Source organism: Penicillium griseofulvum, assembly GCF_001561935.1.
Source record: "Penicillium griseofulvum strain PG3 chromosome Unknown contig_84, whole genome shotgun sequence".
NCBI lineage: Eukaryota > Fungi > Ascomycota > Eurotiomycetes > Eurotiales > Aspergillaceae > Penicillium > Penicillium griseofulvum.
The window spans coordinates 1,785,659-1,802,627 of NW_024467475.1; the positions used below are offsets into that span (position 1 = coordinate 1,785,659).

The 16,969-nt window shown below is 47.7% G+C and overlaps 5 protein-coding genes across 5 annotated transcripts; 4 read left to right on the top strand and 1 right to left on the bottom strand.

The window, feature by feature from the left end:
- Positions 1 to 155: 155 nt before the first annotated feature.
- PGRI_051980 (uncharacterized protein) lies at positions 156 to 2,694 on the top strand (the record flags this gene model as incomplete). The annotated part of the gene is made up of 2 exons (XM_040792911.1): positions 156 to 1,217; positions 1,300 to 2,694. The coding sequence occupies 2 exons, from the start codon at positions 156 to 158 to the stop codon at positions 2,692 to 2,694; spliced, it is 2,457 nt and encodes an 818-aa protein (XP_040644878.1).
- Positions 2,695 to 4,054: 1,360 nt separating this feature from the next.
- Positions 4,055 to 5,621, top strand: PGRI_051990 (DUF803 domain membrane protein; the record flags this gene model as incomplete). Its single annotated transcript, XM_040792912.1, has 7 exons — positions 4,055 to 4,068; positions 4,138 to 4,279; positions 4,328 to 4,418; positions 4,473 to 4,563; positions 4,616 to 4,776; positions 4,825 to 5,116; positions 5,174 to 5,621. The coding sequence occupies 7 exons, from the start codon at positions 4,055 to 4,057 to the stop codon at positions 5,619 to 5,621; spliced, it is 1,239 nt and encodes a 412-aa protein (XP_040644879.1).
- Positions 5,622 to 6,116: 495 nt separating this feature from the next.
- Positions 6,117 to 9,080, top strand: PGRI_052000 (uncharacterized protein; the record flags this gene model as incomplete). Its single annotated transcript, XM_040792913.1, has 3 exons — positions 6,117 to 6,327; positions 6,397 to 7,109; positions 7,167 to 9,080. 3 exons carry the CDS (start codon positions 6,117 to 6,119, stop codon positions 9,078 to 9,080), a joined length of 2,838 nt encoding a protein of 945 aa, XP_040644880.1.
- A 757-nt stretch (positions 9,081 to 9,837) lies between these two features.
- Positions 9,838 to 12,822, top strand: PGRI_052010 (putative importin beta-2 subunit; the record flags this gene model as incomplete). The annotated part of the gene is made up of 3 exons (XM_040792914.1): positions 9,838 to 9,939; positions 10,046 to 12,658; positions 12,721 to 12,822. The coding sequence occupies 3 exons, from the start codon at positions 9,838 to 9,840 to the stop codon at positions 12,820 to 12,822; spliced, it is 2,817 nt and encodes a 938-aa protein (XP_040644881.1).
- Positions 12,823 to 14,455: 1,633 nt separating this feature from the next.
- On the bottom strand, positions 14,456 to 14,888 carry PGRI_052020 (CVNH domain-containing protein; the record flags this gene model as incomplete). Its single annotated transcript, XM_040792915.1, has 2 exons — positions 14,456 to 14,652; positions 14,756 to 14,888. The coding sequence occupies 2 exons, from the start codon at positions 14,886 to 14,888 to the stop codon at positions 14,456 to 14,458; spliced, it is 330 nt and encodes a 109-aa protein (XP_040644882.1).
- Positions 14,889 to 16,969: the final 2,081 nt, after the last annotated feature.

A 16,969-nucleotide genomic window follows, 5' to 3' on the forward strand; every position in this document is an offset into this window, starting at 1 on the left:
ATCGCCGAGGAACTTTTTTTTCTTTCATTTCCAACCTGCTTCAACCGCTTTTATGGAACGTCATTGCTAAACTTTCCAATACTACGTACGACACTCAGAAGCCCATTTTTACGCGTTTTCTTGCTATGACAGCAGCTCCCTTGATCGCATACTCCATGATGGAAATCCCAGCTACGGGTGATTCTATGGAGATGGCCTCGCCCTATCAGGGGCAGGCTGACGATTTCGACATCGACATCGACCTCATGGAGGACAATGTGTCAAACATGGACAGTGATATGATGGGTGCAGATGAATTCACAATTACTTCTCAGCCTAATCAACTCAATAATGATGCGATCCACGATGCCGACATGGCCGATGAACCCTCCGAAGGGTCGATGATCGACGCTGACAACTATGTCGATGAAGACAACGATATTGACGTGCAGTTTGAGGAAGAGCTATACGAAGAAGAAATGATTGAGGCCGATCAGACCGAAGACATCAATATCACCACCCCCGCTATTCCTTTTGAACCTGTGGGCAGCAATGAAGACGCTGCCAGTCCCATTAAGGAGGATGCCACAATCACACCCGTGGAAACCCTCGAAGCAGCACCTCAAGCCTCAAGTGGACCCGTCGAAGTTGCCCCCGTTGAAGATGCAGCCCAGGCCTCCGTAGTTGAGGGCCCAAACACTCAGGCTCAGCCTAACACGGCTACTCATGACCTTGCCGAGGAACCATCCGAAAGCGTCGTCAGTCCTGAAACCGGCGATCGTCATGGCAACGCAGATGTCGGCGAAGAGGCTAATAAGATATCACAACATACTGTGTCAGAGACTGAGGTGTCGCAATCTCGCAACGAAGAGCTAGAGAACAGTCAGACCAAACCTTCCGTCGAAAATTCCCACGTTGATACCGCTGCGCGCCCAGAGGTACAGCCTGTGTCTGAGGGAGATCACCAAGTTGCAGAGGAGAATGAATCTGTTCAACAGGTCGCATACGTAGACGAACCTCTTCATCTAGTGAAGATTCTCTACCAGAACTCCGAAATCTCCCTGTTCCCTCCCCTTGAGGGAGACTTGGCGGATACATTCTTTATTGAAGATGAAGGTTTAGCTTACGACAACATTGGTCAAATATTCAAGGCTCTGCGCCAGGTACTTCAAGAAACTATGACAGGAAATGAGGTGTTGGTCATCGATATCGACACCCTTGGTATCCAAATGACAGAGGTAAGTACTTCTCAATCCCGTATTGGCAAACATACTAACTCATCAGGACTCATTCCATACATCTCAAGTAACCTTACATCAGATCCTAGATCTTTACCTTAGACTTTGCCGTAACGAGGGCACTACCGAGCCCGATGCCCTTTACCTCACACTGAGCACCAAGCGTGCGTTCCCGGCTGAGATCGCAGATCTCAATGACGCTGCAATTGATGGCAAGACCCTTTCCGAACTTCATGCTGAAATTCATTCATGGGATGAATATGATGAAGCTGAGCCAGGTTCTGGGGATGACCTTGACGCCCATGGGGCTGAGGAGCATGAAGATGAAATATACTACACAACCGAGGCCCAAAAAGAGCTCTCAGCCACAGAGGTGCAAACGGCGCCAGAGCCTCTAGAAGAGCAGGCGCTAGATAGCGAACAGTCTCAGGTCCAGCCTGAAGTCGTCTCTGACACTCAGCCAGAGATTGTGCAGACGCAGGATGACAACAGATCTATCTCCAGTGGGCGGAGTGCCAAGGTTGCGCCTGAGTCTGAGTCTCATCCAGCCCAGCTCGAGACCAAAGAGCAAGATCAGTTTGATGCGTCTCACCATCTCGAAACAGACCAAGATCAAGAATACGATCATGACCATGGCGATACGAACGAAGAGCACTATGATTCTGAGGGCCGGCAGAGTGATTCCACTGCCACTGTAGCTGCAGTGCCTGGCCCAAGCGAGGTCAAAGAGCACACCCCACATGCCCCTCTGGATGTTGCTGCGGACGCCGGTACAGATCACAACGACGAGGATGACTATTATGGAGATGACCATGAAGACGATGGTCTCGGACCTGAGGAATATTACGAGCACGAAGACATCGGCTCGGTCGATGATTCAGAGGCTTTCCAACAAGATATCACTGGCAATGAAAATGCTGATGTTGATGCTCAAGAACCAGCTGATCAGGCGTCTGTCCTTGAAGATGAGGACGACGCAGATGGGTTAGATGCCCCGCCGACAGACGAAGTTGTCTCGGAAATTCTTTTGCAGAATGACACCAACCGCCCTTCGCATAACCAGCCGGTGCCATCACTTGGCAGCGGCTTGCATGACAGCTCTGACAAAAAGGAGAAAACACCAGAGCCTGCAGATGATTCAATTGGAAACACTGGAGGTCTGGTGCAGACCCCTCCGAGGGATACAGAGAACAACACCCTTGACCACTTCGAGGGCATAGACTACGACGAGCCTGAGGATGAACTGGATGCTCATATTTCAGCTAATGATGGTGCGAATGACAACTTCGACGAAAACCATTTTGGCGACTATGACGCTCATTTTGAAGAATCAGAGGCTGTAGAGTTGGTTGGAACGGACCCTTCCTTGACAGACCCCCAAACCGACCAGAACTCTACCAAACGATCTCGCGAAGATGAAGACGACTGGGACCTGGTGGAAACCACCGCTGATCCCAAACGTCGCCGCTCTTCGTAAACCACCTTTTTTCCCCCTTTCCTCCTGAAGCCATTTCTACAATCTCTCTCATTCCGTCATGTCTGGTGTCCAACAAGCCCTTTTGACGGCTCGTTCCACGCCACCCGTGACCCTCCCTACTAATAACCATACTCGCCAGCAAGGACCTCGACCTCGACCGATGGGCGCAGTGTCTCGTTTGACTACTAACAAGAAACAGGTATGTTCGACTCCTTCCCCCCACGCCTTCAGTTTTCTTGGGGTATGCGCTTTCTCTTCCGTCCGGATCAAACCCCCAAGTTCGATACATTCGATTACCCATTTATTCTTGCGTTTTCCTTTATGTTTGACTCTTTCCCATTGCGATGCAAGATACCACTGCCTGGTTTCGGCTAAAAATCTTCGGTGTTGCCTTGTTTTTTTTCAATGCATTTTCCGGGGCGTATCGGCGCGATGGGTTAGGCCACGTGTTTGTAGTATTTTCATGAATTTTTACACTTGACATCTGTATTCTTAATTATTTATTTCCCTATAAACAACAGAAGTACTAAGAATATATTTAATCTCATACCCCTTGTACCCCTGTCCCCCCAGATTTGATGGGCTAGTTTCGCTTAGATTATGGGGTACTCCGTACAAAGGGGAAACATTCCGGGGTTAACGGATTGGTATATGTTTTGCATACATGTCTACCTAGGTAATGTGTACAAAATATGTAGTCCATATAGTCAATGTTTATATTCATCCACAATCATGTCATGCAGTGGACCCAAATTCAAGTCACTGAGACTACCTAAGTATAGAAACTTCCGCATTCGGAAGAAACTGAAACGCCGATCTTGACCTCATTTTTCAGGGTTTTTGACTTTGATTATAATAAGAGTTTCAATATGTATATAATTGTAGACCAGTGACAGTATGTTTTAGGGATGTAAAATACTTCTAATTAAGGCCACCTATTCAATTTCTACATATTTCTAACATTTCTTAACATTTCTAGCATATTTCTTATAATTTCTTATATAAATTAATAGAGGAAATTAAAATTAAAAAATTACCTAAAAAGCACCTCGGCCCTTGAAAAGTCCCAAGCCTCCCAAGCCCAAGCCGTTGTTCTCTTACGCGTCCCCCGATCGGGCTTGAAACGGAACCCCACCGCACGCATCTGGCCTTTGGCTTCTCACCTTCATCCTCCCTTACTCATCAGATAACTCGGGCTGGCTCGTCTTTCTGTATTGTCATTATTCGCTCCCTTGCCCCCCTAGTTCTGGCCTATTACCTTTATCCCTCCCTTCGCTCATCTCATTTCCCCGATCCATTGCCGGCTGGAGGTCTTTCGACAGTAGGAGCAATCGGCTCCTAACAGAGGAATCACGTCAACATGGTCCCAGATAAGTATGACTCTCCCAACGGCCCCCCGCAAGTTGGCCAGCTCTAACATGGTTGCGCGCTGCGCCCGTATAGATATGTCGGGCTTATTCTAGCCATTGTCTCCACCATGGCCATCGGTACGAGTTTTGTTATCACCAAAAAGGTTGGTGTACCACGAATCCTAGGAAAACGAGCGATTGGATCCCAGGCGCCGAACAAATCCCGCGGCAATTTGGTCCCAAAACAATCATCGAAGCGGAATCGCTAATGCGTCTAAATATAGGGCTTAATGCAAGCTACCGAACGACATGGGTTCGAGGGCGAAGGGTTCTCATACTTAAAGAGTCCTGTGTGGTGGGGTGGTATAGTGACACGTACGGAAATTAACTGCCAGATTTGACATTCGGGAGATGCTAACAGGTTCATAGTGGCTCTCGGTGAGGTCGCCAACTTTGCTGCGTACGCATTTGCGCCTGCTATCCTGGTTACACCCCTTGGTGCGCTGAGTGTTTTGATTGGGTAGGATTATCTCCTCAATGGCGTGCATAATCTCATAACTGACATAACGCAGTGCGGTCCTGAGTTCGTACTTCCTCAACGAGATACTTGGTGTATTAGGAAAACTGGGCTGTGCGCTGTGCTTGTTGGGATCGGTCGTCATCGTACTCCATGCGCCTCCAGACAAGCAGGTGGAGACAGTTGATGAGATTCTGGGATATGCGGTTCAGCCAGGTATGAAGACTTGATCGGTGTCGGCCAGACAACCGCTGACTTGACAAGGGTTCCTTTTCTACTGTATCGCAGTTGCGGTCTTCTCAACTCTGATGATCTACCGGGTTGCGCCAGTCTATGGCAAGAAGAACCCGCTCATCTACATCTCCATTTGCTCCACTGTTGGATCGGTTTCTGTCATGTCCGTCAAGGCCTTTGGTATTGCAGTGAAGTTGACCATTGGAGGCAACAACCAATTCGTCCACGCATCCACCTACGTCTTTGCCATTGTGACCTTATTCTGCATTCTGACGCAGATGAACTACTTCAACAAGGCATTGAACTCTTTCTCGACTTCGATGTGAGTGTAGACATCAATCAATATGAAGATGCGAAGCTGACATGATTCTTTCAATAGCGTGAACCCACTTTACTATGTCACTTTCACAACCGCGACCCTTTGTGCCTCGTTCATCCTTTTCAAGGGATTCAATACCACCGACGCTGTCAACACCATATCTCTACTTTGTGGATTCCTTATCATCTTCACCGGAGTGTACCTCCTGAACCTCTCGCGACATGACCCCGATGGACATACCATGGTGAATTCAAAGCTTGACGATGATGGAGTGCCAACAGACGGTCTGGCGAGCTTCCAGACTCGACGCTCAATGCAGTCTCGCCGAAGCTCCTCGAGTGCATATTTCAATGGAAGCAGCGACCGCGAAGGTCTCATCCACGCATACGATGCGGAGCATGGAATCGGCCTGAACACCTTGCCCGAAGCAGTTGAGGGAGAGCCAGGTCCGACTTTCCCGACCGAAACTCAGACTGCAATACACACCAAGCGGAACAGTCAGATCTGAGTGTTTCAAGGTCTGATTCCAATCCTAAGGTCTTTGAAATGATTCTCCTTCTTCTCTCGACTGGCAAGCTTCCCTTCCATAGGCTTGATCTCCACTTGTATTTTTACTGTTCCCCGAAGATGCCATTGCATTGAGAACTCGGGCGAACTCATCAGGCACTGGACATGTCTGTATGAACGACTGAATATGACTCTGGGTTTCTCTGGATGGTTGCGATATGTCTTTACTGATTTTTCTTTTTCTTTTCTTTTTTTTTTTCTGGTGATCTGGGCACGATACTTGTATATAGTTCAAGTTGGGATTTTCTGAATAGACGTATCTGGGTGGGGCTTGGCCGATGATGTATTTGCAGGTCAGCTGTTTATGGACCAAGCCCATCCGAGATTCTTGCTTTCAATTTCAACTTCTTTAAATTGTCTCGTTAATGCTTGGCTTCCTTTCCTAGGGGCCTATAGACGTGGGTGTGGTTTTGTCTTCAAGCGGGGATCTCGCGCGATGCCCGCTTTATTGCGCAAATTGGCCATCGTCGCCGCAGTCGACGGCCTAGTCCTACATGCTCAAGCCAACGGACCACGGCATAGCGGTAGTCATAATGAGGCTTCCTCCATTCGCATCGACTATAAAACGCACAAAATCACTGCGTTGCCCACTTCTACCTCGCAGCCCCTCGACGGAAAGGACGCCCTAGAGGCCTACGGTCTTGTAGGTATGTTGACGCGCGAAGTGGGAGCTGAATAAATTCAACTAAACTAACCTCGGGAAATTGCTGCTGCAGGTCTATTATCCGTCGCCTCATACTCATTTCTCGTCTCTATCACACAGCGCGAACAGGTGGCACAGATTCAAGGCCGCCCCATCTACGCCATAACCAACGTCGCAATCATTCCCGTGTCATCACAGGTGGATGCTTCCCGAGCAATCACACAAGCCAAAAAAGAATCCTCCCAGGAAGAAATTACCATCGAATCATCCTCCGATGAAGATGACCTCCCCGATAACGAAACAGACAGGGCCGAGGTCGAGGCGGAGATCGGCAGTCTGCCCGCATCACCTCCTCGCGATACATCTCATGCCCGTGGCACCAGCTTTGGCAGTATTGCAGAAGACGTCATCGTGAAGAAAGTACGCTTTGGCAGATTTGCAGCCAATTGGTTATCGCGCAAAAACCTGGGCTTGCCTAGGCCCGGAGCTCTAGAACAGGATGTGACAGAGTCTCCCTTTGACGAAGCGACCAGCACTTCGGGTGATGCTGGTGAAGCGAAGCATAAGGCTGTGGGTGAACCCATAACTGAAGAGGCTGAGGCTCAAAGCGAGCCTGATCGGCCTAGCCAGGCTGCGGATTTGCTGCCAAAACTGCTTCGCTATACGAAACTCTTGTTTGCATCACATAACTTCTTCTTTGCATATGATTATGACCTTACGCGCTCTTTCCATATGCAGGAAGCTCGCAAAGATCAGCTTCCCCTCCATAAAGTTGTGGATCCATTGGTATGCGCGAACTGAGGGTATATTTTTTGTGAAGCTTGCTTGCTAACTTGGTGGCAGTATTTTTGGAACAGACATTTGATGAACACATTCATTGATCACGGGGCTCATGGATTTGTTCTGCCGCTGATTCAAGGCTTTGTCGGCCAACGAGAATTCACAGTCGCTGGTGCTGAAAGGAAACAGGACTCAGTGGAACTCGCGGAAGGCCGAATCCTCGGTGAAAAAAACGAGGCTGAAGCTGTTCAGACTAAAGCAAGCAAACGTGATTATCTTTTAACTCTCATTTCTCGACGCTCTGTCAACCGACCAGGTCTTCGTTATTTGCGTCGTGGTGTTGATGATGACGGCAACACAGCCAACACAGTCGAAACCGAGCAGATTCTCTCGGTTCCGGATTGGGCTTCGTCTCATCCTGCCTACTCATATTTGCAAGTTCGGGGGTCCATTCCTCTTTACTTCTCCCAGTCGCCATATGCCTTGAAGCCAGTCCCAGTACTCCATCACTCTGCGGACACAAATCTCCTTGCCTTCGGTAGACACTTCCGAGAGTTCAGTCGGCGGTACGGAAATGTTCAGGCCGTCTCTCTTATTGACAAGCTGGCAGGTGAATTGAAGCTAGGAGAGCAATATGAGCGATATACCCAAGCCTTCAATGCCGCCGGTGGGATCGATGGTAAGCCATTGCAACTTGAATGGTTTGACTTCCATCGCGAGTGCCGGGGCATGAAGTTTGAAAATGTATCTCGCCTGGTCGACCGACTGAAAGATACATTGAATGAGTTCTGTTACACCATTGTCGCAAACCATGATATTTTGCAGACTCAAAAGGGCATCATTAGAACCAATTGCATGGATTGTCTCGACCGCACTGGTGTTGCCCAGTGTGCATTCGGCCAATGGGCCCTCGAGCGTCAACTGGAACATGAAGGCATTGACATTGATCTTGGTGGAGACTCTTCCACCCAATGGTTCAATACACTTTGGGCGGACAACGGCGATGCCATCTCCAAGCAGTATTCATCAACCGCAGCCTTGAAAGGGGACTACACCCGTACCCGCAAGCGAGACTATAGAGGCGCTCTTAACGACTTGGGACTGACACTCTCCCGCTACTACAACAATATCGTAAATGACTTCTTCTCTCAAGCCTGTATCGACTATCTCCTAGGCAACGTCTCAACCCAGGTCTTCGATGAGTTCGCCATCCAACTTCAGACTACCGATCCCGGAATATCTGTCCAAAAGCTCCGCCAGAACGCCATCGACACAAGCTGCAATATCGTTATCAGTAGCCCATCCGAAGAATTCCTAGGCGGCTGGACCATGCTGTCACCCCGCCAACCCAACACTCTTCGCACCCTGCCCTTTGAGGAAACCGTTCTCCTCCTAACCGACGCCGCAGTGTACAGCTGTCGCTTCGATTGGGAGACCGACAAAGTCCTGTCTTTTGAGCGCATCGACCTCCGCTCCATCTCGCGCATCCATTACGGTACATACATCACATCCATATTGACAGATAGCCAAGCCGACGAAGCGACCAACGTCGGACTCGTCATAGTCTACCGCGACGGCGACACACACACCCTGCGCGTGAACACCCGATCCTTGCAGAGCGATGTCGATCTCAGCACGCTAGAGACAACCGCCAGTGCCAACAGTGAATGGGACCTTGTTTCCTGGCTGCGAGGTAGCAAGCGTGCGACGACGCGGTTCGTCGCTTTCAAGGGGATACCGCTATCGAACTCGGTGGCTAGTCCGCGGCTTGGGAGTGCAGGGACTGTTCGGGAGATGGATCGCATTCGATCGGTCTGTTTAGATATCGAGCGCGCTATGCTTGCGGGTCAGAGTAGTAATGTTGAGGCGGTCTCAGTGGTTGAGCAGTCTGATATTATCTCTTTAGCGGATGCTAAGAAGAGGACTGGTTGGTTGGAATATCTTGTTTATGATCTTAAGAAGATGGTTTGGGCATGATTGTGTGATATTGAGACTTACGCATTTTCTGTGTGTATTCACTCTGATATCATAGATTGTCGTTTGTGCGATCACTGTTAACTGTATGACTTTTTTTTACGTATATCTCAATGTTTATATCTTGTTGATACTGGGTTTATTGTGTTTTCTAACCACCATCAACCTTGAAATACCTAGGATTCCATGGGATGTTGTAGTATATTGGACCTGATGTTACTATTTATACCATGTAATATCTGGTGTTTACGAGGTAAAGTGATATCAAAGCGAAACCTTGGGTGTATCTTGGGCAAATCTTCGCGGTGATTCCCCGCGGTTTCTTTCCATCGTGACTTTTGTCAATTTCAACTGAACTTCAATCCCAACTTCATCCAACTTAGACTACCATCCTCTCAGTCTCATATTTTACCAGATAAACATTAAATATTCTGGAATGCGAATCTTCTTTTCTTTTATTCTTCGACTTGCCTATAACTGACCGCCTACCATCTTCAGCATACTCTTTTTTTCTGCCCGCACATACACCCCTCAGTCTGAGATCGTCTCCGACCAACTTTAATTGATTCCTGTATTGCCAAAATACCTTTGGTCAATTACTTCCCGTCTCAATTCTAGATCTGCTTTAGCGGATCGGAGATTTAGTCCTTTCTTTTGATCTGGGGAAACGAAGGGGGCCCGTTCCCACATTTTCGGCGGGGCTCCTGTGCTACTCGCACTTTTGACTAACCTCTGTCGCATCGAGTCTCTTCACCACAAGATGAATTGGCAACCTCAGCAAGAGCCATTGAGGCAGTTGGCTCGCTACCTTCGCGACTCGCTCAATGGATCTAATCTTCCAGCTCGAGCAGAGGCCGAACAGGTAATGCCTCTTCCTTTTTTTTTTTTGCCCTATTGAGCTTCCTCTCAACTGCGGTCGCCGCAATGCACCCCATGGAAACTAACCTTGGATTTTTGCTTGTTGATAGATGCTCGCGCAAGCGACTGCGTCCCCTGATTATGTCAATTACATCACCTACATCTTTTCCAACCCGCAAGGTGCTCCCCTGGCAGCCATTAACGAGAATGAATACCCTACTGTTCGATTTGCCGCCGCCGTAAACGTCAAGACGAAGATTGCCGTTGCTTACAGAACGATCTCCCCTGAAAGCTTGGCCTTCATCAAGTCCGCTTCTCTGGTTACACTACGCGACAACGACCGCAATGTCTCAAGGGCTGCCGGTAACATCATCACCGCCATGGTGCTCCACGGAGGCCTCTTAGCCTGGCCTGAGATTGTCAATGAGCTATTGACTACTGTCGCTGACTCCAACGGGGATGTCCCCATGTCGGCCAGGGAAGCTGCAATGGACACATTGTACAAGGTCTGCGAGGATAACCGCAGGGTTCTGGATCGTGACTACCATGGCCAACGCCCCCTGGATATCATCATCCCCAGCTTGCTGCAATTCATTACGATCGTAAACCCGCGCATTCGGATTGCTGCTCTCAACGCCATCCACGTTTTCTTGCCGTTCAAGCCCCAGGCGTTGGTGGCCTCGCTCGACCAATTTCTTTCGCAGTTATTCAGAATTGCCGGCGATGAGAACACCCGAGTCCGGCAAATGGTGTGCCAGTCGTTCTCCCAGCTTGTGGAGACTGCGCCGCAAAAGTTGGCCCCGCATATGGACGGATTGGTCAACTATATCATCATGCAGCAGCAATCCCAGGACGACCCAGAGCTTGCGCTTGATGCCGCCGAGTTTTGGATCGGTGCTGGAGAGCAAGAGTTGTTGCAGGCCGAATTGGCTCCATACATGCCCAAGATCATCCCGGTTCTTCTGCAAAACATGATCTACGATGAGGATGAAGTGGCTCGACTAATGGAGGAGCAAGATGATGCCGATGCCGAGGACCGCGCCGAGGACCTGAAGCCACAGTTTGCCAAATCGAAGGCTGATCGTCTAAACATGTCCAAGTCAGGTGAACCGGAATCCTCCCATGGCCTCGAACAACAGATTGAGGAGGTTGATGATGATTTGAGCGAAGGTGAAATTGAGGACTCAGAATTCGGAGATGACCCCTCGGGTAACTGGACTTTGCGCAAGTGCTCTGCTGCTGCGCTCGATGTTTTCTCCACCGTTTACCACCGTCCTGTCTTTGAAATCCTTCTGCCGTATCTGATGGAAACTCTGCGCCATGAGCAATGGCCAAACCGAGAGGCCGCTGTTCTTACACTAGGTGCCGTGGCGGATGGCTGTATGGATGCCATCACTCCCCATCTCCCAGAATTGGTCCCTTACCTGATCTCACTCCTCAATGATGCCCAGCCTGTTGTTCGACAAATTACTTGCTGGTGCTTGGCCCGGTATTCCGGTTGGGCAGCCCACCTCCGCGACCCAGCTCAGAAAGCCCAATTCTTTGAGCCCATGATGGAGGGTATCCTCCATCGCATGCTGGATAACAACAAGAAGGTTCAAGAAGCTGCCGCGTCAGCGTTCGCTAGCCTGGAGGAGAAGTCAGAGGATAATCTGGCTCCCTACTGTGAGCCCATCTTGCGTCAGTTTGTTGCATGCTTCAATAAGTATAAGGATAGAAACATGTACATCCTTTATGATTGCGTGCAGACGCTCGCCGAGTGTGTTATGAGCGAACTGGCTAGGCCGCATCTAATTGAGATCTTGATGCCTGCCCTCATTGGCCGCTATAACTATATTTCTGATGATTCCCGAGAGCTCTTCCCGTTGCTTGAATGTCTCGGGTACATCTCTGCAGCCTATGGTGATTCCTTTGCCCAGTTCGCGCCGCCTCTCTTCGGTCGCTGCATCAAGATCATTTACGGAAACTTGCAAGCTTCCATGCAACCGACACATGCCGCTTTTGACGAGCCCGACAAGGACTTCCTTGTTACTAGCATTGATCTTCTTAGCGCAATTATTCAGGCTATTGACCCACAAAAGAGTGGCGAGCTCGTGGGTTCTTCACAGCCATCGTTCTTCGAGCTCCTTCGCTACTGCATGGAGGATGAAAATTACGAAGTCCGTCAATCCACATATGCCTTGCTGGGAGACTGCGCCATCAGCATATTCCCTCACTTGCAGCCCTTCCTTCCCACCCTTGTCCCGGTTTTGATTAAGCAACTTGACTTGGACTTGATTCGCGATGACGACCGTCATACCGGCTTCAGTGTTTTGAACAACGCCTGTTGGTCGTGCGGTGAGATCGCCGTCCACGAGAATGCCGCCCTTGCGCCCTATGCAGAGCAACTATACCAAGGGCTCTTTACGATCATCACTAACGAGGAAATTATCGATTCGGTGAACGAAAATGCCGCCATGGCGTTGGGACGATTGGGATTCTGCTGTGCAGACCAGATTGCGCCCCATTTGAGCGAGTGCTCCGGTCCTTTCCTGAAGTCAATGGACAAGATTGAGTTCACGCGTGAAAAGGCTTCCGCCTTCCTCGGGTTCAACCAGATCGTGATGAAGAATCCCCAGGCCATGGAGTCGAGCCTGCTCGACTACTTCCAGGCGATTGCCTCATTCCCCGCTCGCTCGCTGGCACAGGAAGAGTACCGGGATATCCAGGCATCCTTCCAGCAGGTAAGATCATTTTCCCCTTTGCTAGTGACATCCTATTAATCATGTATAAATTATAAATAAAGGTCCTCCAGGGATATAAAGCCTTGATCCCTGACTTCAGCAACTTCCTTGGCCAGCTACCCCCAGCCGTGGCCCAGACACTACGCACCGTGTACCAGGTTTAAGTAGAGTTGGGTGATCTCTGCTTGGATCTTTGTTACTGGGACGTCAGATGACGTCTACACCTGTCTCAAATCGGGCCAGGATTGGGTTGGAGGGGATGGAGGGGATCAGTACATAGGGGGTCAGCTGGAATTTTCACGTTAATAGAAAGAGGAGGAAAGAAAAGGAGGGAAGCAAAATCATGGGAAGGAGCATCTGCGATTTAGCTGTTTTATCATGATTGCAACACGGGCATGACCCTTTATGATTTCTATTTCGTTTACTTTGCACCTTTCTTCTTATTTTGCATTGTGCATAGTCTTCTAGGGCTTAAAGGTTTTCTTTTTTCAGCGCTGGTTTTCGGGGGTTTTTGCGTGGCATATTCATATCCCCTTTAGATAGATACCTAGATAGATAGATCTTCATTAAGGAAGATCTCAAACATTATTTCCTAAGTCTGGAGTGTATTTTCTTGTCTGTCTTTCAACTGGCGAGTACCCTATAACATGTCTTTTTGGACTAACTCCCTTTTCAATCGTTTCGGAAGCATGGTTGATATTTAGGTTAGTTCGAAGACACATAATTAATATTGTTCTTTTCCTACTGGGTCAAAGATCTTCTATCAAAGTTATTAATAGAAAGTATCATCGGGTTTACCGTTGTGCTTGGACGTTTATACCATTTCCTAACATCTTGGCCAAATCCATTGGTCTATAGAACCAATCCCAAACCTTTTACTTTGACAATCCTATCTACTTCTAGGAAGCTGAATGAGTAGACTACGTAGTACAACATGGCACACCTCTTTCATCTCCTCACATCGTGCCTGACACAAACCTATCCAAGCACCCCGGTCTTCAAAAGCACATACCTTGAGATCGACTCGCTAGACCATTGACCAACAACCAATGAACAAAAAGCAAAAGATTAAGATCAGCAGGGCCCTAGCAATCTCCGAACTGCAGACTTATTTTTGGATCGACGATGCAGACACTATAGTCACCTGTTAATAATCATGCATACATATCACATCAAGTACTGAATCACATCCCCAATCCCTTAATCCCCCAAGAATCACATAGTAAACATCAGGCTAAAAAGGTTCAAAAAAAGAAGTAATTCCCGACTTTCGCCTAATAATTATCTCGGTATCCCCCCAACCGGTATCCCTCCAAGCCCCCACCGATTGGCCGCTCAGACCAAAAACCGCCCGAAATACCAAGACGCGAGCCTTTCCTTTAACTACTAATTTTCACGAACCCGGACGCCATCCATTCCCACACCCCCACTCGATATCCTGTGATTAAAATGCCATGTGTTGCAGTCTAGCGTACCGGGCGACTGGTTATCGCCCCGACACATCGGGTATATTTTGATCTATGCCTTTTGTGGCTTGCAGAGGGTTATTAAGGACTTTGGACGGAGTATGATTTACAGATTGGCTGTTTCGGTGGGGATTCCCGAGTTCCGCACTCTATCCTAAACGGGCGATATCTCACGAATTCGGCGTGGGTCTTGATCTATTAGGGTTTATTTTCAGCCTCAGCTGTATTCTGTATAGATTTTTTTGATTTTTATTTTACTAGGATTCTGTATTGTACAGGGGATAGACTTTCCTGAGACTTTGTGAAACTTTCGATGTTTTATGAAACAGGCTTAGAAGCATTCCATGAAACTCAGCTTTCCGTCTTCGTTTCTGATGCAATCCGCCAGGTTTACTGTGCTTTCTTGCGTACCGCCGTCGCCGGCGTCGACTTGGGCGTAGAGCATGGGATCGTTGCTGGGGCCTTCTAGTTGGAAGGAGACGTCTTGTGATTTCTTTGAGAAGTCGTGGTCGCCCCAGGCTAGTTGTCCTATATGGATATTAGTTTCTGATGTACAACATATGAATAGAAAGGTCTAGCTTTAGTGCTAGAGTATACTAGTTGGAAAATGCAGAGAACAGCGCATCCTTACCATTCCTCACACCGAGGAGTTCATCCAGATCTAACTCTGAATATCTAGTTTGACCGGAAGGTCGCTCGCAATAAGCAGTGAGGAGGTGCTTATCTTTGAGCTTGATGCCTGCGGATGATTTGTGGAAACCCATCTTGGCGATTGTAGTGCAATATTAGACGCAGATCAGCCTCGTGAGGCAGAACCAATGATAAATATATATATGGATGTGATATATGCAATATGTTTGTTGTCTGGTGCACCGATATCCTAGAAAAGTCAGGTGCAGTGCGGTATTATAAAAGAACACAAGTAGACAATTGAAGTGAGGTTTTTGAAATGTACGGTGTTGCCTCTAATGACATCGGTATGGTGTAGATTTCTGTGGCTAATTTGAACTGCGGAAGCGGTGGCTCTGGTATCATAGTTTTCTCATTATGATATCCGAGTATACATCTACACGAAGAATAGAATATTCCCCAGACTCAAGATAATTTCACGTATCAAATGTCGGGCATTAGTTTCGGGCAAATAAGTATAACAGACGTGGCTTAGACAGAGTTAACGCTAGGGAGTCTATTTAGGAAGGATGATATAGCTCAAGTCTGGGCAATTTATAATTTTCCTAAGAGAATAGACTTTTTTTTTTCAATCGAGATGGCTTAGAAAGTTAAGATGAGCAATGTCAAGTATATATATATATATATCCATAGATCCTGGTCTAATCTGGTCTATGATCTACAAACATCTAGTCTCCACAAAAATGGTCTAGGATAACCCAAGTCTTGGCAAAATAGAGTTGATTAGCGTGCCATTCCAGTTGTGTCTTGACTTGTTTATAAGGGACTATATTACGTGAATATACTATGTTTCAAGATCTACCTAGTAGTAAACTTAATACTCCCGAAAAGGGTCTAAAACTATTCCCAAATGTAGAAAGACTAGACTTAAAAATAAAAATAAAGTTAGTACTTTTGGCCCCCAACTACCGTGTTTGGCCTGATGTTGCGAAGCGAGAAATCATAGCTGATTGGATTGAAGAAAAAGCCCGAACATTTCCGTCCCGCATTCCCCCCCCTTTTAGATGTCAAACATGTCAAACATAGATGATGTAATGCCACGTGTGAGAATATGCAGTGTCGTACAAAGATCAAGCACACCGACTTTAGACTGGTCTTGTCTGAAAACGTGGTTTCAGTATCACAATTTAGATGGACTTCGCCTTTAATTACCCACATTCCTGGGATTCAGCTGGACCCTGCATACCTATTCCAAGTACTTTGTACGGAGTACGGAGTACTCTATACCCTAACTTAGGTTTACTAGAAACTAATCTCACTCAAATCCCTGTACACCTCGAAACTAGACCAGCAGGGGTTCATTTCCCGTTTTGGGCTTACTGACATATTCAGGCTCCCCAGACATGGTTTCCCTACGTTCCAGCCCAGTGGTAACTTTACCGGAGAAAGGGATAGGGTAATTCCGCGGACAACGCATAGGTCACGGTAGGGTGTTAGGATAAGGGATGCGCAAAAGGAAAAATAATTGTCAAATTCAGATGTGGATGCGGTGATCCCGAGAGATTGGTCTTACACCCCCCTGGTTGCGAACTAAACGTTCACACGTTGCCTCTCTCCCCAGGTTCCAAGGGGGGCGTAAGACTGTTCTTTTTTTTTTTTTACTTTACTTTTTTTTTTGGACCCTCCTTAAGATAGTATGTTATATGCAGTTCCTAGATTTCGGTTGCGATTACCAAGTTCAGCGTTTAATGTCCCATCTGACTCACAGGCGGGTAGAAACGGCCGACTTCCGCCTGTCAGGCTAAGCTTGGATTATTAGCGAGAGAACAGCCAGTCGCAGTGCGTCAAAGATGCGCGTCTAGGATAGCAGTTCTTTCCGAACAGGGCTAACGGTCCATGATGGTGACCCACTAAAACCAGGGTCCTTTAGATCCAAAGACGATCGATTATCTATTGTATCATTTTTGAAGTCTGGGGTCTGGTCACCCCTGCATAGTTCTTGGCTGGAAATACTCTACGGGGGATGAGATCCGAAAGAGTAAAAAAAAGCAAAGAGAATACACATCATCACTAGTTTGCCTTGTGTTGCCTTGTGGTAAGCATAGAGTACTCTGTACTTTTAGAAAGGAGTACTTTGAACTGGATTGAATTAGGGCTAGATTGAAAGCAGATTAAAAGCGGATTAAAAGTCAGTCTAGTTCAATTTAAAAGATGA